At 43.0% G+C, this 25,394-nt stretch overlaps 1 protein-coding gene across 3 annotated transcripts in view; it reads right to left on the reverse strand.

Annotated features, from left to right (window-relative positions):
• The window catches only part of apbb2b (amyloid beta (A4) precursor protein-binding, family B, member 2b), a 44,868-nt gene that overhangs the window by 13,627 nt on the left and 5,847 nt on the right, over nt 1-25,394 (reverse strand). For 2 of the 3 annotated variants that reach the window (XM_080030209.1, XM_080030208.1), the window contains exons 2-11: nt 16,524-16,623; nt 15,603-15,678; nt 13,252-14,375; nt 7,666-7,910; nt 5,771-5,902; nt 5,130-5,201; nt 4,196-4,246; nt 2,943-3,028; nt 2,525-2,585; nt 30-176 (exon numbers count right to left, since the gene is read on the reverse strand). In XM_080030209.1, the coding sequence (XP_079886335.1) occupies nt 30-176; nt 2,525-2,585; nt 2,943-3,028; nt 4,196-4,246; nt 5,130-5,201; nt 5,771-5,902; nt 7,666-7,910; nt 13,252-14,353 (1,896 nt within the window). In that variant the 5' untranslated portion in view covers nt 14,354-14,375; nt 15,603-15,678; nt 16,524-16,623. The remainder of the gene's footprint in view (nt 1-29; nt 177-2,524; nt 2,586-2,942; nt 3,029-4,195; nt 4,247-5,129; nt 5,202-5,770; nt 5,903-7,665; nt 7,911-13,251; nt 14,376-15,602; nt 15,679-16,523; nt 16,624-25,394) is intronic. The other variant, XM_080030210.1, reaches the window with a different exon arrangement.

Genomic DNA, 25,394 nt, shown 5'->3' on the forward strand with positions numbered 1-25,394 from the left:
ACACTGTAAGGCTAATGTCTTGTCCTCACCTCTCCCCAGATGCCGACAGTGTCTCGGATGTCGTTCTTGCAGTAGGACAGCTGTCGGATGCAGTTGTTCACAGCCACACTGCTCTTTCCAGGAGCCAGGTCCTCCTCCGCCATCTCCACCCATCCCAGAGAGCGCACAGCAAAACACTGGAAAACACAGCCAAGGAACTGTTACATTCACAGTACATCACTCCGAGACATTTCATGACTTTTCACAGACTCAGAAGTATTTTTATTTATTTATTTAATAATAATAACGGATTGGATTTATATAGCGCTTTATTTCTCAAGTGACTCAAAGCGCTTTACAGGGTTCCAGGTTCCATTCGTTCACACACAGTCATACCGGTGGTGGTAAACTACGATAGTAGCCACAGCTGGCCCTGGGGCAGACTGATTTATGTATTTTTTTTTTAAATTGGGGGGGGGGGGGGATGATTCTTTATGTGACTTTACAAAGTAACGTCATGGGGTTGAAAATGAGTCCAAACTATTTGAATTTGACAAAGACAGAAAAATAGATTTAAACAAAAAGATGGGGACATGTTAAGCAGGTTGGTAGGTAAGAAGAAAGGAGAATCTATCCATCTTCATCAAGCATTCAATTGATTTCAGCAGACCATTCAGAAAGTACTCTGCAGACCAGAGGGACACACCACGAAAGAGGTAAGAGAAAAACAGGGGACAGCAAGGTATATCAAATCTGTGAGTCACTACAACCACACTCATCAGTAGCATCGTAGTTTGTTTTTTTGTGAAAACGTATAGCAAACAGATTGAAGTATGCATGTACATATCATTGCATATATATGTATCTTGTTTGAGTGGTAGAGTGACAAAGCAAGCGCTATTTATTATTATTTAGCTCTTCTTTTGCAACGTGACTACGAGCAACTTTCACTTTTTGTTGATTCTAGGAGCACCTGTTGACACAGCAGTAGTGTTTTTTACAACACCAAAGCCCACAGGATGCTTTCCGTTCTGCATACCGAAAATCATTTTGAGGGAAATAGTACCCGAGCAAAGGCTTTAATAAAACTATAAATAAACAGCCTTCCTTATGCTGAGTTACGTAGGTTAGGTCATTTATGATGATCAGAGGAATCACATATTTTTCACTTATCATTTACCGTAAACCTTCTATTTGAGATGCCTATGCTATGTTAATTCTATGGTTATTGTAGGCACCATCTGACCACAGCAAATTCCTTGTAAATGTGAACCTACCTAGGGATGCACAGATCCACTATTTTTAGTTCCGATACAATTCCGATATCTGGGTTTTGGATATCGGCCGATACCGATACTGTCCGATACCATATCATAATTATTGTACATTTCTGTGTTGGTGGTGAGGTTATGTGTAAGGCTAGGAAGTTTGTTTCTTTCATACAAATGTTTTAAGGTTTGTTTAGTTGAATGGCAGCTGTGTGTGTGTGTGCTGCAGTTATCCGGTCATTAATTCTAGACTTTGAGCGGTAGAAATTGTTGCTGAGTGAGTTCTTATTTGTATTTAACTCCTCTAATAGATAGAAAGGCACCGTTCCAGTCCTGATACTGCAGTGTGCGCGTGTGTGTGTGTGTGTGTGTGTGTGTGTGCACGCGCGCTACCAGACCAGATGCCCAGCCTGTGGGTCTGTGTTTGTGTCTGTTATTCATCACAGTGTCACTGTTCTAAGGATTGTGAATTTCTGCCAGACAACTGCCAGACAGCCAAATCAGCACCACGTCATCAAGCTGAATCTAATCAGAAATGCTTTAGATGAACCCAGCCACCGATGGAAAGGCCACCCCACACACTCCTCGCTATGTAGGGAAGCCTTCCTGCAATCTGCCGCAGTTTGTGACACAGCAATGACTCTGGGTCAGATCGGATAAATAATTCATCTTTTCTCCTCTTTTGATAGTTGGATTAATGTATACCTTGCGCTTACATTTACTGCTAATTGTCCAGTTGAATAAGAAAAGCATTATTATTGAGAGAACACATTTTATTTAGCCTTTCGTTAAAAAAATCTTAGCCCGGAATGTTTAAGAAGCCTTGCCAATCAATGCACCACCAATCTGCAGCATTAAACTGCACTTCTCCGTCTCGCCACGTGGAGGCAGTATTGGTTTTCGTAATCTCCTCAGTCAGTTCATGACGAGAGCATTGGAAGTCACACTGATCCACATAAACACATCACCGTGAAGAAAACAGGCTTAGGATATTATCACACTAGACGCAGCACAATTTCAAGGCAAGCAGCCGTGTGTGCTGGGAATGTCGATTATATTCTCCAGTGTTTGAAAGCAGGATTGGATAACACATCATTCTAGGTCTGAAAGCAACTAACTTAAAATTCTGCAGAAGATAGTATTCCACAAGGGGAGGTGTTTTTTTTAAACAGTCATCTGCTGCACTTAATTAATAATGACTTAATCGGTCTTTTGTCTGGACATGCCTCAAGCAGGCTTTGAACTGATCCAAAAAAGGAAATGAAATGGCTCCCTACCTTTGCTTCTGGGTCAGCGTTGACACTTCTGGACTCCTCTTCCTCCACCTCAGGACGGTTCCTGGAGAAAAGGTTATAAAGTGTAGGATGTGAGGTTATCTGATTAGCGTTGGGCCGTTATTATCATTGCATTAGATGCTTGACTAACAAGGTTTCTTGTCCTGCCTGTGTAGGCCATAGGCGATCATTACACTAATAGAGAACATGGAGGCATTTCCTGTGTACAAGAACTAACTTCCTGCTTTGCCCGACCTCATTTAGCTCCAACACTGATGAGACACAAGATTAGAGAAACTAACTAGAAAACAAACTAGTGGAGAGAAACCGATAGAGAGGTAGCTTGCAGAGATTCATGCACAGAGGTAGTCTGAACTGTGTGTGTCTGATTGTGTGTGGCAATCTGTAAAAGGTGTCTCACCTTAGCTTGAGTGATGCGTAGCGAAGCGTAGCGCCCTCAAACTCCTTGAGACTGGGGTCAGGGTTCACAGTGGCTGCTTGCAGATCCTGGTGCAAACAGGTTACATCATCAGAGGGGGCTAAATCCCCACACAGCACACCCCAAATATATTTGGCAAAAAGGCAACCCGACATTAAAGCCCCTTTCACACATGTAACCTGTAAAACTGTCTTGGTTTGGCAGTGGTCGTTTTCGCCCTCAGGTCTCCTATATATAAAGAAAAACCCTGCCAGGTCTAATCCTACAGGACATAAAAAAAACAAGACAGGTAAGAGCCTTGTCGTCTACAATTCTCAGTTTTATTTTTAGGTACTTTATAGTTGCGTGGTAACGCAGTCAAAAGTGATCCAGATGTTGTATTTTTGATAACTTTTGCAAGAGGATATGACATTCGCATTGCTCATAACCATTTTGCCTTCTAAGTTTAACTTTCCAATGAAATAGCTTGCGAAGACCGTTCTGTTTGACATAGGTCTCCGTGGTCTCGTTATGATTATATTGCTTACTCTGTCGTGAGACCAGCATAGAGTATACCACTTGGAAAATGCCTGAAAGAATTGCAAGCTTTTCCCTGGGAATGTTGCCGTTTCTGGTCCAAATAAGAGCTGTGGCAGACGTCCAGAAACATAACAACCTCACTGCCTGAGCTTCTCAAACACATGTGACACGTCGGCTCCCGTTTCCAACACGACGACACCAGTATGTATTATGCCACGACGTTTCACGGCTTACAGGGCATGTGGGAGAAGGGCTTTCTAAGACACAAACCAGGCAGAAACGAAATGTAAATGTTTCCCCGCACACAGTGTGTATGCCAGCATGCAGCCGAGTGTGGGCGGAGTGGCCCCGCTGGATGGAGAAATGGTGTGTTATGTGTAATGGGGCATGCTGCATCAAGGAAAGAATGTTAACATTTAGTATGTACACACACTTCAGATCTTTGCCAGCAGGAAGGAAGAGATGACAATATCTTAGCCACATTAGCAAGAAAGGAAAAACAACCTGTTCAGTGTGTTGCTGCAGCCAAATAACTAATGTTTTATATATCAGGCATGACAAACTGATGTGGTTGCTGCGGTTACATTCATGTTTAAGCATCGGCCACACATGCTTTTTTTCCCTGCCCAGGCAGCAGTGAATTTCCAGCCCAATGATGCATAAATGCGCACACTCAAAGAACCAAGACCTGTTGGCGTCGAGTGCATTATACTTGCCTTCCACACTTCACTATCAATCTTTCCGCCAAACTCACTCCACACCTGTTTCTACATACAGTGTTTAAACACACACGTAGACACGTAGTGGTGGGGCAAAAAGACGGGGGGGTAAAAAGATTGGGGGTCAGAGGTGGGAGGGGAGCGAGGAAGGAAAGACAGAACAAGGCTGTTAGCTAACTAGATCACTCCGCACACCTGAGACGAGCCTGTTGCAATGAGGAGCCGCACGCAGCAAAAACATTTCTCCTTGCTCCTATTGAACACTCATCTCATACTGAGAATCTTTCTTGATTCTTGATTAGTAGAATATGAACAGTGCGGACATAGAGTACTGTCAGTGCTTATTTGGACAATGACACTTGGATCAGTTTACTGTCTTACTTCACAACAAAAGGTAAAGTACCAGTAAAGACAAAATATCAATAAGTCACTAATAGATAAGCACTAGAAAACAATATATTATTAATATTAGGTTTTTAAAATAAAACATGTTAGGACTCATTTATAGTTACAATTAAACATGTATTGCATTTAAGCCTCTTGTGTTTGTCATGTTGCTCAACATATAATACATACACAATAATAAGGTTCAAGTTCATAAACTGTACTAATCTTTTATTGCACTCGTCACCTGAGTTCATAGGCAACAACTTTAACCTCACAGACAGTTTAATTTCAAATGAATACTGACTGTACTGTATGTGCTACAAGTAGTCAAACGTATACAGTGATGTTTCACACATAGATTTTGTAGGTAACCATTTCATTTAATCTGTGCTAAACACACACACATACACATTTAAACACAGAAAAAAAATATATATATACATAAAAGCACAACATAGGCTATTGGGGCAAAATAGAAGGAGAAGAGTGGTGGGGGTTGGAAGGAAACAAGAACAGCTTGAATATTGTTTTAAAGCATTTCTACCTTGTCCTCATCTTCCTGATTCTGAGAGCGACACTCTTCATCGGGCATCCCCTGCAGAGATGTGGAACGGGGCTAAGGAGAAGAAAGAGAGGGAGCATTTCAGAGGACACGTTACTCACACCATGTTTGTCTTTCTGCCATTTTGGCTCCTGCTGCGTCACTAATGCAAATGATCCGAGTTAGTTCTGCAGGTCAGTCAGTCCCCTCCAGATTGATGTGAATGAATCAGATGCTGGCACGTCTATCTATCAGTCCATTCTCGCCGGATCAATATTTTATCTACACCACACTCCGCTCCATCAATCTACTTTCTTATCTTCCGTTTCCCTCCATCATGCTGCATGATTGATTTATTGATAGATAGATAGATTGACTCCGTTTTCTCGCACTACGGTATTTTGCGGCTTAGACTAGGGGTATTGATTGACAGCCCTTTTTTCTGTCTCACACTCTCTCTCTCTCTATCTATCTGCAGCTTAGCCGTCTTGTTTCATATTTCTACCAATCCTCAACTACAGCTACACAATCAGATACATACGCCTTCCTGTCTAAAATCCCTTCACTGAATTCTTATGTAAAGGTGCACAATAGCCTACAACATAATGAAACGGACATTTTTTTTAAATAGTTGGGTTACTTACAAAGTAGCAGCTGTTGACAAATCCACATGTAGTGAGGGTGGACTCGTGAGTGGAGAGAGGCTCCACCGAGCTGTCAGACGTGGTGCTGCCCGAACGAGTTGACCCTCTGAAGAAGAGCTCGGCCTGGCACGACTGCATGGGTACACACACAAACGTTAATAGTCTCTATTGGTGAAAATGTATAAATTACTGGCTTCACAGACATTAGTGGCTATTTAGGGATAAGGGTAAATTGTTATATTCCGCTGTTAAGACTAATATTGAGCTTTTATATTTGCGGTATTATCATCTGACATGACATACTTACCTGGGCAAAAAAATCGAATGATAAGTAAGTCAATCCCATTATAATTAGTGGTGGGCCGTTATCGGCGATAACGTGCTGCGTTAACGCAAAACTCTTATCGGCGATAAAAAAAAATGTCGCCGTTAATCTCTTATTCCACCTCCTGTTCGGCTCAGGGGAGATACTAATAGCCGGGGGCCGTTGTTGACACTTGAGGAGCCTTTATTCTCTCACACACCCGCCGCTCTCTCTCTCCATCACTTGCCCACGACACAATCGGGTATTGGAACGCAGGGTGGGTGTGTGTGGACACCGGTCGCCACGTGACTATAAGTTTCCAAGTTTTAAACACTTCTATCTCTTCAACGTCAACGTCACCGTACCCGAATCCTAAATATCCCCATAGCAGACGCTATATTTCATCGGGGGGGAAACTTTGTTTTGCGCCACAGTTCGGCCGTAATGCTGCTGCACACACACACACACAGACACAGGCGCACACACACACGCTGCATGACAGAGACGAGGGGCGCTACCAAAAAGACGAGAGGAGCGGTTGGAGCAGTTGGTGCGTTTAGAGCAGTGGTGTCAAACATACGGCCCGCGGGCCGGATCCGGCCCGCGAGATGATTTAATATGGCCCGCGACTTGTAGAGCACACATTTATGAGCATTTCAAAAAAAAAAGTAAGTCTCTAGAGACACATGCGTGCACATTTATTTACATAAAATCGCAATCGCAGTCATTTGTGCAGTTATGTAAAATGTTTCACTAAGGAAAATTACAGAAAAAGTAACGCACAGTGACTTTGATGAGTAACTTTAATCTGATTACTGGTTTGGAGATAGTAACGCGTTAGATTACTTGTTACTGAAAAAAGAGGTCCGATGCCGGTAACGCGTTACTAAGTAACATCTTGTTGAACATTATTTATTTTCATCACCAATTATCATAGTAGAACAGCTTCCTCAAGCAGTTTGTGATGCATGTTGGAAACAGGAGATGAGCCCCTGGTCTGATGCGCCACCTGGCTTGAGAAACACGTTCTCAAAGACTTACTTTGAGTCATTATTTAGGAGCACACACATATTATGAATGAATTCAAATGAGCCATTTTAATCTAGATTAATCTAGATTAATTCCAAAATTAATCTAGATTAATCTAGATTAAAAAAATTAATCTATGCCCACCTCTAATTATAATGCATTATCAATTGTTTAATATTGTGAATATATTATCTACAATGCAAGTTCATATTTAAATACCTAAACATGATAAGGTCTTGAGAGCATGCCAGAATAGCATTAAGATTCCCAGATTATTGAGAAAATAATACTTTCAAGAGCCAGTTTAAAAATATATATATAAATTCCCTACTCTGTGCAATATTGTTATTTATAGTCATTGGAAAATTTAAATAAACACTTAGATCTTTTGCTAAATTGAATTGTAGTCAAGACAATATTATTCATTATTCATATGTGCCTAATATAAAGCCACAACTTGATCCTGGCCATAAACAAGCGGTCAGCCTCATCACTTTAACTGTGATCACCCAACATGACAACTCAGATGTGTTCGTGTGGGTTTTGTAGTGCTGTCTCTCACCTCCTGGTCTGGAGTGGGTGAGGGGCTGAGGTCCAGGGAGTGTTTGCGTGGTGTGGAGGCTGAGTGGTCAGGGCCCAGGGCCAGGGGCTCTATCTGTCCAGAGGGGGCTGGGCGGGTGGCAGGCTTCTCCCACTGGGTGGTGCCTGTAGGAATGTGCCAGTAGTAGATACCGGCCATGTCTGTGATCTTCTTCCATCCTGGAGGCAGGTCGGGGTCTGTCTGGAATGACTGCTCACTCCAGATATCTGGTGGAAAATAGGCAGGCGCACACGCACACACACACACACACACATTTGGATTGGTTTGATTGATATCAACAAGGACTACAATGTGCAAATGTGGTAAATGGACTCCACTTATATAGCGCGTTTCCCTGGTTTTTCACAGACCCAAAGCGCTATACATTGTTTTTGTACACATTCACCCAATCACACACACATTCATACAACAATAGCAGAAGCAACCACGCAGGGTGCAAGCTAACTATACGGAGCAATTTAGGGTTCAGTGTCTTGCCCAGGAACACTTGGACATGTGGTGGGGAGACGGGGGATCGAACCACCGACCTTGCAATCCAGTGGACAAACACGCCTCTGTGACAGAACACAAATATAAAAAAGGGATTTTTGTCTTCCATTTGATTAATTTGGCCTTTGTTAAATGGAAGTGACCCCCCCCCCCCCCACCCACACTCATAATGCTAAACAATATCAACAGCTGACTGGGAGTACCAGCATCTGCTGCAGCTGTCTTTGAAACAGCCGTGTCTTTCCACAGACAACAACTGAGTTACAACTTGTTAAGCACCGCTGTTGCATTTGTTGCAAATTCAGTCACGCACACACTTTGAATATGTTTCACTAAATCATATCACATAGGCAAAGGCACACACGTTCTTCTCACATTTAGAAAAGCCAAACAGATATCAGTAGAGCTAGCCAAATGCCAAGTTTAAATAAATAAAGTTTGATTTGACATGACAGAAATGAGGACTTATTTTTAGTCTACGGCCCTTGTAATTGTATAAGCTTTTTCTCTGAACCCAGTTTCATAGAAATCTGCACTTTAATTTCCATGGCAGTATGATCCATTATGGTCTCTTCTCTTCTCTCTCATTCATTGTTCAGCTCATGAATGAGAAGTTATGTCCTTAAAACAAGACTTATAATGTAAGAATGGAAGGACCACCACCTGTCCATGATGAGGCCACAAGTGAGATACAAAAACAAGGAAATGGTTTCAAGGCTGAGTGCTCAACTTTTAGATAGGAGGAGACTTTTCTGGAAAGCCACAGACTTTGAAATCTAAATAGTGGGATTTCTTTCAAGAGGCAACACAACCAGAGCCAATCTAAAATGGTGGACCACATTATACCAGCAACAACTATTGGCTCATTCTGGCCTAAAAGGCGCACAGCACTTACTCTAATTCGAAAGCCAGAAATGAATTTAGATGGACTGACAGAGTATGGATTCCAAAAAAAAATGAAAACTTCCCTTCCCTAATAGAGCACAGCCACAGCGTATAGAGCGGATGGCTGTTACCATGATTTATTAGACAGAGATACATGCAGGATATATAGCCGTTACCTTGAAAAACCCGTGTGGGGATGGAATCAGAGTACCTATATCACTGTCCCTTCTGTCATTCTTGCACTAAATGTCACCTCATCTGAAGGTTGCCAATTTCCGACACTGAAGCCAGTGGAAGCGCGCGCACACACACACACACACACACACACACACACACACACTGAACTATTGATGGCATCTTTGTGTGTGTGAAGTTCATTAAGTGTCAGAGGTAGTTATGATGATCACAACTGCATTACATGGTTTAGCAACTCATATATTGTGATATAAGCTCTGAGGGACTAGTCAGCTAATACGGAGTGTGTGTGTGTGTGTGTGTGTGTGTGTGTGTGTGTGTGTGTGTGTGTGTGTGTGTGTGTGTGTGTGTGTGTGTGTGTGTGTGTGTGTGTGTGTGTGTGTGTGTGACGAAAGCAGGCCATATGTCATCATGACGACTGGATCCGTCCAGATTGAGATGGAATTCAGTACACACGCACAGACAAATGCGCACACTCTCACACACACACACACACACACACACACACACACACACACACACACACACACACACACACACACGGACATCAGTTATTAAGAGTTTTTAATTTTAGACTTACTTTTATTTAATGGAACAGAAATCAATAACAAGGCATTACAACATGCACACATATAGTATAGTACATATATACTGTAGATATACTGTATACATATATAGTCTTGGCACAAGTAGACATCATTGAATCTTAAGACTGCTTTAGAGAAAGGAGTTGTGAAGTGGTGCCTTCTGGGAGTTGCAGTCTTTTATGGTAAAAAAAATAGGTCAGGGCAATTTAAACTACAACAGAGAGAACCTGTGTGTGTCTGCTTTGAGCGGGGTGGGGGGGGGGGAATGGTGATTCAAAGAAAGAAGTGGTGCCAGTACAAGATAAAAGCATGTACGTACACAAGAGGGGATGAATATAAAGGAGCTCTGGCCGCTTTGCTCGAGTGGCGTATGAAGCGTCAAAGTTAGCGGTGGCACCATCTGCAAGCAGTATGACAATCGAAAGGGGACAGCGTAAGCATGCTGACAACGTGGTTACCAACTGGCATGCACTTTTGCAGGTGCCACTGCGAGCTACGTAGCAGCCGATAGCCTCGGTTAGCATGCAGCTCCATGCCAGAGCAGAGTTAGACAGAGGGGGAGGGGAGAGCAGTGAGCTTCTGGAGCAAAACACACACATAAACAATGTTCTCTTTGGCAAACGACACACGGTCACGACCAGAAAAAATGCACACATTCACCCAAAACACACACGTATGCACCGACCACAGGAATTTTAAGGAAAAAAACTTCATCCCTATGTTGTAGGAGAGATGCACATGCTTGTGCACACTACACACACACACACACACACACACACACACACACACTTCAAACCCTAAGCCCACACATTGCAGTTATCAGCCGACTCCGACAGATGCACCTACCATCATAATTGACTATCACAATGGCCAGCATGTAGTCTTTCCCCAGCATCATACTTAGCTAGCTGCCTCTCACACAGCAAAGCCACTGCTGTAACCAAACAGAGAAACCCAGACAGAGAGAGAGAGAGAGAGAGAGAGAGAGGAGGGGGGACACTGCAAGAGAGGGGGTGAGAGAGAGTGACATGGACATGGAGACGCATAGAACGGAGAGAGAGAGCAAGGCAGAGAGAATGGTAGATGGAGGGAGAGATGGAGATTGTGTATCCCCTGTAGCTGAGGTATATTTTTGCTGCTGTTGTCTCTCCTTCCTCTATCTGGAGCATCAACAATGCTAGTAAAGCCTGCCATTCCTTTCCTGTCCTACAACAAACATACACACACACCCACACTGGCACATGGAAACTGACTAAAGGTTTTGGCACACTCGTCCTTAACAAATGTTTGTCTCTATTATTTTCTCCCTCCTTTCCACCTTCCCGTTAGCCTCTTGTGGTTGTCGTAGCAACCCCCAGCTCATCTTTCATTCAGTATCATACTCAGAATAGGTGCAAGGAGGGGGAGGAGGATTGATAATACTAGGACTCTGGAAAGATTATTTTAAGTAAGTGGGTGACATACTGTAGAGAAAAAGTAACGTGTGTGTGTGTGTGTGTGTGTGTGTGTGTGTGTGTGTGTGTGTGTGTGTGTGTGTGTGTGTGTGTGTGTGTGTGTGTGTGTGTGTGTGTGTGTGTGTGTGTGTGTGTGTGTGTGTGTGTGTGTGTGTGTGTGTGTGTGTGTGTGTGTGTTTTGGCTCCTCTGTGTGAAAGCAGTGTCTTATTGGCCCTCTTACCCGCAACATCCACAGAGGAATCTGACAGGCACCTGGGAAAGCAACACGGCTTTGTCAATAAAGGAGGGAGGGGGGAGAGGGAGAGAGAGAGAGAGAGAGAGAAGGACACAGCAGTATGGACGACTTTGTGTTAGAGATTGATAATAATTCAACATGAATGATGCCAGCGCGGTGATTATCGACCCTTAAGCATACCCTTCTAAAAGGACAATGTTTCCTAACTAGAGACTACAGTACCGCTAACATTTACTTTGTGTCCCTCGGCTCATCGATAAACACACACAAAACATTCCAGGCCATCACATGAGAGGATTATTACAGAGCAAAACAATAAGAGCGCAACACACTAACATTCAGCAGGACACACGCTGCTGGCGATCATACTTGTGGGGAGATGAAATACACAAGACGCTCAGAGCCTCGAATTGGAAAGGGACAGTGAGTCATCAGAAGAGAAGCATGCTGGGAAGAAAAAGACAATACAACCAAGCTCGTATCAATGGGTCTCGATGGCTGCTGCTCTGGGGGAGACGGATGTGTTTCATATGTCTTACAACAAAGCCGGTGTTTAGTTTAAAGGGCCCAATTAAACGGAACATCCAGGTTTTTTTTTTACATAATGCTGACAGGGAAATACAGGGCCTTTTACAGACCCTGTGCAAAAGGTAGCCACAAAAAAGGCTAAAGGCAATTATGAATTTCTTAACTTTAGTTAAAAAATGCAGTCCACTGTGTTCCCTGAGACATCAAAGAGTAGGATAACAAATAACACAAACAGCTTTACTTATGTGTAGCTGTATCAGGTAACAACACTGATAAATAATTAGTGTGTGGTAAAGTATAAAAGCTGCAGGACAATTCTTCTAGTTTAGTTTTAGTTCGGACAAAAGCGGTAGTGTTTTTACTATGCCAGCTGTAGTTCCTGGGTGAGCGTACCCATGACAAAGGCACATTTTATGTTTTGGAGCAAAAAGGACAAACTCTCTTTTGTGAGGATTTGCTGTGTTCCATATGATAGTAAACTGACTATACTTAGGTTTTGGCCAACTAGGCTATACTAGAGGGAGTTAAAGCTGCTTCTCTCTGTAGAGAAAAAAATGTACAAGACAAAGAGAAAGAGAGAGATAATGGCAACAACAGATTGTGCATTTAATTCAGACTAGCATGAAAGCCCTGCTAGCACATACACACACATGCAAAGGACTCAGCTGATCTCAGTTTACGAACCCCTCAAGAGGTTACAAGTGCACTTCCTGTCTCAGAGGGATTCTGGGAGATTCGCTGGAGGCTGGAGTGTTTGTTATTCTGTTCTAGCCATGCCTGAGTTCTGCATATCCACATAAACACACACTTGGTATCCATAAATGGAAACATGTCATCAGCACTGGGAATGGTGAAACCACTTCATGAGACACACACACGCGCACACACACACACACACACACACACACACACACACACACACACACACACACACACACACACACACACACACACACACACACACACACACACACACACACACACACACACACACACACACACACACACACACACACACACACACACACACACACACACACACACACACACACACACACACACACACACGAAAACTATGCCAAACATCAGTGAATGACAGGGGTTGTTGACCGTAATAAAAAAGGGCTTTGCAGCATGTTTTTTAAGTGTGGTAATAACGTTGTGTGTGTTTACCTGTCTCCTCCGGGGAGTGGCTCTCCTGTGACAGCGTGGTCCAACTCAGCTCTTCGTCACTGGGGTTGAGATTCTGGATGCGGTTCAAGGCGCAGTCCGTCTTTGCGCCAGTCCTTCTGTCCTTCTTGGTCTCTGGAGAGGAGGAGGAAGAGGAGGAGGAGGCCACAGAGAGCAGGGGCGTGTCCTCAGGGCTGGCCTGTTTGGGCTGGGAGGGAGGACGAGGCACCAGAGGAGAGTCCATGCCCGACTTGAGGAGCTTGAGGTTGGAGTGGAGGTCAGAAATGATGAGCTCGGGCCCTGGGGACACTTTGCGGTTCTTCACGGGGGACTCACTGCTACTCATCATCAGTAACGTCTTCTTCTCCTCCTCGTCTTCCTCCTGTTCCTCCACTAACTCCTCCTCCTCCTCCTCTCCATCTTCCTCAATCTTTACCTTTGACATTAGTTCCTTTTCGGACAGAATGCTGATGTCGTCGCTCTCCTCGGCTGCCTCAATGTTCAAGTCAAAAACCGAATCCAAAGTGGTGTTGCCGTTCTGCGAGAGCTCCGCCGCGGCATGGTTAATGTTACAGTCTTTGTCCGAGTTCAGTTCGGTTTGCTCTGGCTTTGCATCGCCATCAGTGTCCGGGTGAGGTTCGGCATGGCGCTCAATGGCGTCATCCTCATCATGGTCTCGGTCGTTATTGGTGAGAGTGTGACTGTCGCGCTCCTCGTCCGTGTTGTTCACATTGATGAGGTCGTCGGCCGTGATTTCAGAACTACACAGAGGGTCCGTGGTGTTCTTGTTTTGATCCTGACCGGCTTTACGGAGCTGGTTGACCCCGTTCTTGGCTAGTTTGGGATTGTTGGGGGGCGTTGGAGAAGACTGCGTAGGGGATGACGGTGGTGACGATGATAAAGGTGGCACTGCTTCTCCCAGGCCCATGGCAGCCTGGATGCTGGTGAGCGCGTACTTCTTGCGACACTTGGGGGGCGTGGCCGAGCCCTGTTTGATGACGTCATTGTTGCTGAGCAGCTGGTTGTGTGAGGAGCGGAGGCTGAGGGAGGTCGGAGGCGTGGCCGCGGGGCCATTGTGATTGGCCACATCTACCGACATCATCATTGCAGCACACAGACAGTTAACCCTGGAAGAGGAAGGGAGGGGGGATATTAGATGCATTTAACCCCCTTGTCAATACATTTTAATACACACCGGTGCAAAATATACTGTAGGAATTAGCTGTGAGAAATGTAGGCCTCGTAGCGGAATGTATTACTGCAATTTGCATTTGTTCGTTCTTTTTCAAATGGGAAAAAACAGATGGCGTGTATTTTGGATATGGTGAAACTTAATGGTTCAGATAAACATATAGCACTCATCAGTGTGAAAGTGAACAAACTATTATATTTTTATAAACATAAATACAAAAGGACTTTTAACACATTTTATGTAAACTGTAAATTACAAGTCATTATTGGCTCACCACATGGGGAGAACTACAGAACAGACAAGAAAGTGTATCATCAATAAAAAGTTCACTAAGTTAAGAAATATGTCCAGACATGCAAAAATATACAGTGCTTACTATTAACATTTAAACTTAATTGAAAATAATAAATGCTTTAATATTAGATAAACAATGAATGATGCAAGCTGGGGCTGTTATTACTTTTGGTTCGGTTTGTACCAAACCGAGGTGGTCAAGTGAATTCTAACGCATTAAAATGTTTATATAGGTCTGGAGGCATTCTTTGTTTTGTTTTTTAACTTGTCAACAAATCCCACAAAAAGACCAAAACCAAGAATGAATCGATCATACTCACTAAGTATTGCCTGTGTAGCTAAGGCCTGATACAGTACACAGTGGTGTTTTCCTCTGAGCACAGAGCACCACTGTTGTTGAAAAAAATAATGAAAACACATAAAAAGGAGTAGGACGGCTGCACAACCTGCCATGTTTATTCATGACGGTAAAAAAAGGAAGTTTATATTGAGCGGATTTCCAAAACTGTTCTTGCGCTGTAAATACTTGCTAGCGCACCAAATCCACAGACGAAAATACCACTCGACAAATACGCAATTCACTCCTGTTCAAGTGAAGTTTGCTAAAAACTACAGTGTCCAGCTGTTGCAGGAAAACCACAGAGTAGGGTAAAGCAAGGCTAGGTGTTTGCCTTTCCACGGGATTTGTTGATAAAAAATATTACCAGGCCTATCTTTTTACTTTCTTGAGAGATTTTACTGTAGATTGCAGACTTTAAAAGCTTCTGTAGAGGATGAGGGATGGGGCACAACTCAGTATGTAGGCGTGAGAGTGTGTGTGTGTGTGTGTGTTTGTATGTTTGTGTGTGTGTGTTATGTGGTTGTGTACCTGACACGAGGTCACTTAGACTGGTGCTGGTCACGGTTCAGGGTTCACTAGACTCAGCTGCAGACCTGAACACCACCTGGGGGAAAAAGAAAAAGAATGATCAGGAAAAGAATGTTAAGAATCCCGAGACCACATTCACCCATGTGGAAGCTGGTTAAAATGGGGATGACATAACACTATAAAGGCAGCAATGGCACTGTAAACACCATAGAAATCAAAATGATAAAACGGAGGCTTTTTGGAATTATACACAGAGAAGGAAGTAGTCTAATATTTTCGTGGAGACATCTGTTTGTTTGGTAAAGAGGTTTTTCCTCGTGTTTTGCCCATGGACTGCACCTCATGATGAGCTACTGAATGTACAGATGACAGTATGTATTCATGTGATGCTAAGTAACAGGCAAAGTCATTATTGTGATGTTTGCCTGCGGTAATGAAAAACCCAACCCTTCCTTCGCAAGGTATCGGGTTAGGGTTACGGTCCAAGGCATACCCAGAGGGTTTGCCTATGATATTACATGTTTAGCAAGTGGTCCATCTTAGATTTAGATATGTAGGAAAAACCCTGCTTTATTTGCTGCAACAAAAAAAAGAAGAGAATATATACCGGCTCTTGCTGTGAAGCGTTTACAGAAAGTGTTTTTGAATTATATTCCCTTGAGTTAGCTTAGCGTATCATAGAAAAGCTATTAGCTATAAGAATGCCCTTAATGTATCTAAATGCCATACGGTTACCATGTCTGAATACCATCCCAAATGTATGGACGACATCAATAGCAATGCTTGGAAATAATGAAAGAGGAACCAGGCCTACAGTATAGTTTCATTTATGACAGGAGAACAACAATTTCTAAAAGCTTTGAGGCAGTCTTTTTTTATGTTATAAAGATACAGAAATGCCTTTTTACACTTGCTACTCACAAGAGAACTAAGGATTGTGAGAAACTCCAGGATGGAGCGCGTCCATACTGGTCATCAGTCGTTTTGTTCTTCATCCAATCAGGAGGGCTTTCACAGCGTCCTGAGGGGGAGACGGACATAAAACAGGATTAATGAGAGTGAGAGGGAGGGGCTAACATGGAGAGAACACAGAAAGCTGTGGGACACCAGAGGGACAAATAATAAAGACACATCAAGTATTCACAAGTGCGATCGAACATTATTACACAAGGTGAGCGTGTGTGTGTGTGTGTGTGTGTGTGTGTGTGTGTGTGTGTGTGTGTGTGTGTGTGTGTGTGTGTGAGCGTGAGAACATAAGGCTCATTTTGTATAGAGCTCATATTTCTTGTTTTTGGTGCAATCTTGCCAAGCCTTTGCTAACTGGAACCATCATAAACTTAATGCCACGAGAGACTTGTAAACTCCCCCTTTTCTGCTTTCCAACTACCAACACGCACACACACGCACACACGCACAACTGCATAATGCAGTCAAGACTTGGACAGATTTCCCCAACACGGAAATATAATAAACATAGTTAGGAGGGATGCACCATAAAATTGCACTTATTCATGGCTGCAGGGTTGGAAAAACACCTGGAATGAATTTGGGGGGAATGAAGTTATAAAAGACTTAAAGAAGGTTACCTCATCACATGGCTCAACCAAAAGCTGACACTGACAATTGCAGAGGAAACAATATTAATAATGAATTAACCTCATTTTAGAGATTGCTTGGTTACATTATTGTAAGTCTTTCCAATTAAAACAATCCCCTGCAGCAAGTGTCCGTTGCAGGGGTAAGGGTCATAGTGTACTATCTTTCCTTAGGGATTGGTAATCAGGTAAATCCTCAAAATGGCAACGGTAGCCATTGTTATTGACTGAGACACTGAAACTGGCTGATCAGTGGGTTTCTCTTTTATGCAGCGGCCGTTCAATTATCTCTACACTCTAATTCCCCCCATTTATCCGCATAATGACCTCAACTAATCAACTAATAAGTCCATAACTCCCAGCAGCATACACACTAAAGCACTAGCACATTTGCTGGCAAGACACACCCACCCTCCCCCTTGTCCTCATCTTTTCTATTCTTCTCCCTCTCCTTTTCCTTTAATGAACCCATCTCAGCAGCGGACAGCATCTGCTGCATAGAGAAAAAAAAACTATTTACGTTCATCTATCAAGCTAAACTCCAGCAGTGCTCCGTGTGAGCCGTTGCTTTTCCTGACTGAAGGAGAGTTAGTGTTTAACTGTTTGTCACCTTCCATAAATAAAGGCGGCAATAGGGCTGCAGTGTAAATAGCCTCGCTCTGTCTAAACTTCTTTGGCCATTTCGCATTGTGCATCACAAAGTGGAATGCATTTCCTTAGTCAATCAATCTGTCGCATCATATCACAAAGCTTTATGCAACTACTCAAAGTTGTGAATATTAGTGCACGCTGAACTAGTGTTGGTAAATGGATCCATATACTGAAGAACAGTTGATCTGCCACAACACCAGCCAATAATGACATAAGAGACAAACAACATCTGGTTTGACTGGCAACACTAAGTGTGTGACCATAGCTGTGGTTAAAGGTAAAGCATCTGAGTAGCAGCTGTAGAATTCTCTTGGAACCAGCTGTGTGTATTGTACTGTGACGTTGTTTCTCTTGTGAGAAGATGGTGCTACACATGTTTGAAAAAGGTTTCTTTATTTTACAAATGATTTTTAATACAGTTGCACAGACAGACTGTTAAAAGTTATAAGGATATTTACAGTGACTACCCCTCTTGTAATTATGCCTATGCCTATTAGATTTACTGTTTAATTTCCACTTGTATTCGTTGGCTCCAACAGACATACGTATATCAGAGATTTGAGTTCTTTCAGTCTTTAGGAAACACTGCTGTTGCAAAAATTTACAGATTGGTCTGCAGGAGACACTGAATCTGTTCACAACTGACAGATACAGATATACCAAACAGATATGAAACGGTGCTCAAGTACAAGAACTACCAAGGTGACTGACACTGAAAGATGGATGGATGGATGTGTAATAGTGAATTATGAAACATAAAAAATAAAAATAAAAAGTTGCATTCTTGGATAAAATTAAAATTAAAATTACAAGGCAACGCTCGGTTCCTACAATCCTGCTGAAACAAGTCTGCATACCGGGGAACATGTGTGTATATGAGTATGTGTTACGTATTGATGTCTACACTAAAGACGTATGACTAGGAATCATTTCGAAATGAATCATTTCCCATGAAATCTTGCGGATGACCTGGCATGACATGTTAGATTCGGCAACCGTCTCAAATCTACCCAGGGGTAGAAAATGTTTCTACCCCTGGGTAGATTATAGGGGGAAAATGTTCTATGTACCATGTATGTTAAGTCAGTGTAGCCCATAATCTGACATTAACTTGGAATGGTAACTATACTGAGACTCAAAGATCTGTTTCACATTCAAATGTGTAGCCTTCAACTCCAACTGACACTGACTCCAGGCAATTCATCAGCCTTTGCCCAGCTCCCTCTGGAGTCACACAAGGCTTCATACAGCTTTATTTTTTTTAAAGCGGTAGTACTCGACTTGTAAACATACTTTGATGCATACAATCTGTGTGTGTCTCTTTAAAGTTACCACTTTAACCTTGTTGTGTTCATTGCAAGCCCAGTGTGCTGGAGCAGAGCCAACACAACAGAAATGTGTAGCTGTCCATACAGTATACGCTAACTACAGACTGCGCTGAAGTTGTGCCATATGATTCATTTTGCCTTGTCGTGTGTCAAGTTTTTACACTTGGGTGGAGCAAGACTTCCGCAGCACGCAACTCATGTACCGTACTAAAACTGTAACTTTCAATTCCCAACTACATCTGGATATGGCTTCAAACTGGATTGAATGACACCAGGATGGTAGTAGTAGTTTCTGTTTCTGGCCCCATGCAGCCACGGAGGTCTCCCTTACAGCGCCCTGCTTTGGACGCGGGGGGTCCTATAGGCGTAATTACAGGGCCTCTGTCTGTGAGCAGGGCCGCAAGCTGGCACCGAAGACACACAGAGAAATAAAAACACTCATTCACAATCACACACATGAACGGTTAAAGGAATAGGGTGAATCTTTCCACGTGGACTCACTCGTAAACAGTTAAGGCGAGACACGGCAGGCAGAAACACAGTTTTTCAAGTATTGGTCAATTAAGAGATCTTTGGCAATTTTGCTCCGGTAATAGGTCTTCTTTAATGATAGTATTAACAAAACATATATGTTTGCATTTGTATATTTCTTCTACACTAACGTCTTTAAACAGCCATTATCTCAACATTTCTGAACCAAACAAATCTCAACTTTTAAAGTAATTACATCAACTGAGCTTTCTATAATAATTGTTAGCACTATTGTAGCAATGTTGTTAATTGTCTGATTAATTACACATTTTGTTCTTAAAAACAGGCGGAAAATGCATTTATGAGACCTGAAAATAGTAATATAGTTTCGAAAATAGTTTGAGGCTGTAAAAAGGCTGTATCCAAAATCAAATAAAGATTTTAACCATGGCTTTAGCCAACATCTATATTTTTAAGGAGATGCAAATATATGCATACTAAGTTAGATATTTGCATACCTATCTTAACTTTTTTTGAAAAATAATTGTATTAATGTTAGTGATCAACTAATAGACTCTTCACCTGCAGTGTTCCGCCTTAAGTGCAGTGGCAAAAGCTGACACATGTAGAGACAGGAAAATACACACACAGACAGGGGCGGTGGGTAATAAGATCTAGGATGTGTCACAGCATGACAGTGACCTTTGGCTTCTGACCCACTGGCCAACATGCCGTGCGTGTGTGTGTGTGTGTGTGTGTTTTAAAGTGTGCGGTGCAAGTGTCACTGGTATGTTTTGGGGGTCTGGCTCCAGCATGAAGAATGAAGGGAGCAGCTGAGAACGCTCCACCTCTCTCTCTCTCTTTCTCTCTCTCTACTGTGTATTACCATCACCGACGTTTACCAGACTCTCTGGACTGAGCGACACGGAGGAGAAGACGGATTGCGTTCCGATTCATATGCCAAGTGGATGCTAGCCAACAGTTTGATAGGCCTCTGTCACCCCTCCTTCCTGCCCTTCCCTGGCAAGCTTTTTTCTTGCCATTCCAGTTTCCCCCCGCTAATCCCACTTGACTTTTACCTCTTTTGCTTTATTCCATTTTCTCGCCCATTTCCTCTCCCTCCCCGAGCTTCCACTACATTCATCTTCTACCTTCACCCTAACCGCCCCCCCCCTTTCTCTCATGCTTTCCTTTGTCTAGCAGAGAACTGCTGTCTTTTCTCATTAAAAGTAGAGAAGGTTTGTAAACGCTCATAAAACCAGCCCGTTTCTCTCTACAACCCTGATTTACAGCCTTCTCTGCCCCTCCTGTTCTTGTCTCTTCACTCTGCTCATGAAAAAAACCCATTTGTTACCAAAAAAAGACTGACAAGCAGAATAGTTAAAGACGCCCGGTCAATTGAAAAAACCAAATTGGTAGAATCATGTCAAAAAGGGAAGGCAGCCGAATAGAAGAAAAAAAACGCAACTGGGTGTTTTTGTAACTTTTGGATCAGGACGTGAACGTGTAAGCCAGCTGTACAATAGCAGGCAATCTTCCCAGATCTCTCTCTCTCTCTCTCTCTCTCTCAACTTTATTTTCATTGGCTAAGGAGTATAGGCAGGATCCAGCTGCAAACTGCTTCCACTACAAGGCTGGGAAGTTAGCACTGCTATTAAACAAAGGCATATATTACCATAACTGGGGAAAGCTGCTCTTCACATTCCAACCCCAATGTCAAATGTAATCTTGTTCTTCCACACAGAACCTTATACGATCTACTAATGCACGGCAGAGAGACAAAAAACTTTGCTATTAAAACTCTCCTGACCGAGAGACTGTATTAAGTGCAATTGATTTTTTTAAGCCCATTTGATTGTATATAAAGCTCGAAATGGCTTAGGACCAACCTGCATTGCAGACTCCTTGATGTTTTATGTGCCTGTTAGTCCACTAAGATCCCCAACTGCAGGTGTGTCTGTTTATCAGAACCAAGATCATGAGAATAGGGCTTTTTGATTTAAACTGTGGAATAAGGTTCTATTTAAAATAAACATCAGAAAAAATATTTTGGCACTCATTTTTACTTTTTAAAAACATGAATATGAAACGGGATGCATAGCCAAATTAATGATTAATAGAAGTGGCAAGTCAGTGGAAAAAGACAAATCAATCACCCCTCCACAAAGCTAACAGACGGCTGGTGAATGGTGTAGTCTGGTGTATTACCAATTGGAGGATATATTTCCTCCAAGCTCAGTGTGTGTGTGTGTGTATGTGTGTGTGTGTGTGTGTGTGTGTGTGTCAACTATAACAGGCAAGAAGCGGGGAAGAAAACAATAGCCATCCAGCAGAATTTGATTCCAGAATAACAGCGGAAGGGAAGAACAGCAAGGTGGCCCTGTCTGTGTGCGTGTTCGTGTTCGTGTGTGTGTGTTCGTGTGTGTGTGTGTGTGTGTGTGTGTGTGTGCATCCTTGTATTGTCAATGACGGGAAATTACAGAGACAAAGTAACACTTTGACTTTAGACTGCAGCCTAAACAAACAATCTTGTGTACAAACAAACAACAAAACACACAAGCGCCCAGGCCCACACTCACACTGCTTGCAGAGGGAGCTCCGTGGCTTGAGCTGGCTCCCATGGCCGTAAGTTGTCCTTGCAGTAGCGGTGTATAGCGAGTGTGAAGGACAGACATAAATAGCTGCACTATAATTCCACTTGTTTAGTCAGAGTTAAAGTACACTCCGACACTTACACAGAGTTTGTACGTGTGAATTTATGGACGCCTCAATGTATTGTATACATAGGCCTTACGACCAAAGGTATCATTTTCCGCTGGCGTGGTTTCCATGGGCAGGGAGTGGGCGGGAGGGCGAAAAAAGACCACAAAAGAAAAGGAAAACAGTGAGGAATTTTCAGGGTGTGCCAAAGAATCTCAGGCATGTGTCTTTTTTTGGTTGGGTGGGTCGGGGGGCGACTGGGGGCAAAAGATTATAATTGGTCAACAATTGGACACACACACACACACACACACACACACACACACACACACACACACACACACACACACACACACACACACACACACACACACACACACACACACACACACACACACACACACACACACACACACACACACACACACACACACACACACACACACACACACACACACACACACACACACACACACACACACACAGTTCAGGAACTAAGGTAAAAGAGGAGCATTTGAGGGGGCATGTGTGTACACGTTCCAGTGATTGACCCTGAACAAACTAAGGTCCGCAACAATGAGAGGGGTGAATGAAAAAAACTAAACAAAAGGGTGAGAGTAAGTGGCCTACACAAACATAAATACTGCACTCAATCAAAACAGTGACATAAAAAGTGACTTAATACATCTGAAACCATACCAACAAGTCTTCCCTGAGTGTGACCAATGACATGACGTGGTACTACAGAGGATAATGCACGGAATTCCTGATGAATTAACAGCAGCTCACGTAGCCACAATACTGCTGGAGAGGGGGGGGGGGCATAGGTTTAAAAGGTTTGAGAAATCTGACCCCACCCGCACACATTCACAGACTTTGAAAATCCTGTGACGTGGAAGAGGAACATTTTCAGAAACAGAAGCCAATGAGACCATTTCCTGGGTTGGGGGAAATTTTGGGAGTGAGTGTGCTGCTGTGTCCCCTCCCCCAAAACACAGCCCCTCTTTTCCTGTGGGTGAGGGGGACTGACAGTGGGAGGAGGAGGAGGGAAGTCCCGTTTCAGCCCTTAAAGCCATAAAGCCCTGCTGATGGTCGTGCAGCTAGTGCGACTGTGCACGTAATGAGACCGCAGCTTTTTCCTGGATCATGCCATGCTTAAAAGGCAACCAGCGGTTCCAGGAGTGAAGCTAGAGGAACAAGTAGAGCCACGTCTGTATTCCAATTTGGTTATGCCGCGTGCGGTTTGTGCTTTTTCTCATCAATAAATCGTCACAGCCTCACGCTTAACTCATAGGGCATAGGTGTACATGATTCTAATGTTTATTGTTTTGCTTTGTTTAACTACTGTTTTCTGTTATTTGTTTGTTTTTGCAACTAATCTTGCTTTGATATATAATATGAAATGTTAAAAGGGTAGGGTAAGGCATATTAAGCCTCGGCTTCATCCTACACCTTTTCGGCCATTGTTTTATTTTTTTATTGATCGGTGTATGACCGAAATCAAATATTTACAACTAAAAGATCACATACTGTAGTTAGTGAAATATGGCTGGCCAAGACTCAACTGAATCCCATTTAAAAATGATCATGAGATTTAACAACGTTGTGCTTAATGATAACAGCTGTACAGCGTCTGCTCATGGTAAAGTTCTGGTTTTGAATCCAAAGTGATAACACCGGCTAACGATAGCTTTAGCATGAGCTAACATTAGCTTAACAGACATGACGAGTTGCTGCACAGTTATGAATCCTGTAGGAAACAGGTCAAGAGCTTTCACACTGCTAAGATTTTTAAAACATGATGTGCTGCAAAAATTAATTTGTCAATTTCACCAGCTATTAATTGTGCACCAGAGGTCAATCTATTAAGCAAGCTAGCTGCAAGCTGCTTGACTAAGAACAATGTACAATGCCATTATGTGACCACCTGGATTGATATCTAGACTCTAATAGTTAATGGTGAATCTCACTCTTAAGAGCCCATAGCTTTTTAGTATTAGCATTTAGTAGGTCCATCAACTCATTCTAGTACCGCTCACTAGCTTCTGCTGCGTACATTTTCTGGAAACATTCATCACTTCAGTCAATAAATCCATTGTCGCACAACATTTTTGTACATTGTCCAAATTATAAGTTCTAGTGAAAACATTTACTAATGCAATTTGAAATGTGCTCTTTCAAATTGCAAATTGTTCATCCCAACACACACACATTCACACACCTCACCTCTCTCATCCTCTTTAAATGCACAAACATCTATCCATATATTTGTATATAGTGACATTTGTGCAATTAGACCGCGAGCTGTGACCCTTTCAGCAGCAAGGATATCTCTCTTTACAAGACTCATAGCGATTCTTAATAGAGCTGCTGCCTCCCTTCTGCTTGGTCGGAAGCCTTACGGCTGTCTTTGGTCTTTGTCAGGGGCAATGCAGGACAGCCTTTCTCAGTGAAAGCACACGCGACAGGCAGATAGACTGACAAAACGCATACACAACAGGCCTGTCAGATCCAAAGCAAGTGGAAGAAGCAGTGGAGAGACTGTGCGTCCTATATATAGCTGAGATGTGACAGGACATCTGAGAGGACAGTGAAGTCTAGACAACAAACAGCTCAGCTCTTACTCAGACTGTGTGTGTGTGTGTGTGTGTGTGTGTGTGTGTGTGTGTGTGTGTGTGTGTGTGTGTGTGTGTGTGTGTGTGTGTGTGTGTGTGTGTGTGTGTGTGTGTGTGTGTGTGTGTGTGTGTGTGTGTGTGTGTGTGTGTGTGTGTGTGTGTGTGTGTGTGTGTGTGTGTGATTTAAACACGGCCTTGTTATCTCCATTAGAAAGACTGTGGCAAGCCGTTCCATGACAATGTCGCAAGACTGTGTTGATATCGTGGCCTAGTCTGATGGCTTGGCTTATCAAAGAGAGGCTGATGGTAAAAGTAGATTCAAAATGAAAATAAGAGGCAAAGGGATGGGGAGAGAGGGTACCAGCTTTAGGCCCAGAGACGTGAGGAAAGAAAAGGGAGCAGAGAGAGAGAGAGAGCGATGGAGAGTGACTC

The sequence above is a fragment of the Ammodytes marinus genome (genome assembly GCF_949987685.1).
Source record: "Ammodytes marinus genome assembly, chromosome: 6".
NCBI classification, from domain to species: domain Eukaryota; kingdom Metazoa; phylum Chordata; class Actinopteri; order Uranoscopiformes; family Ammodytidae; genus Ammodytes; species Ammodytes marinus.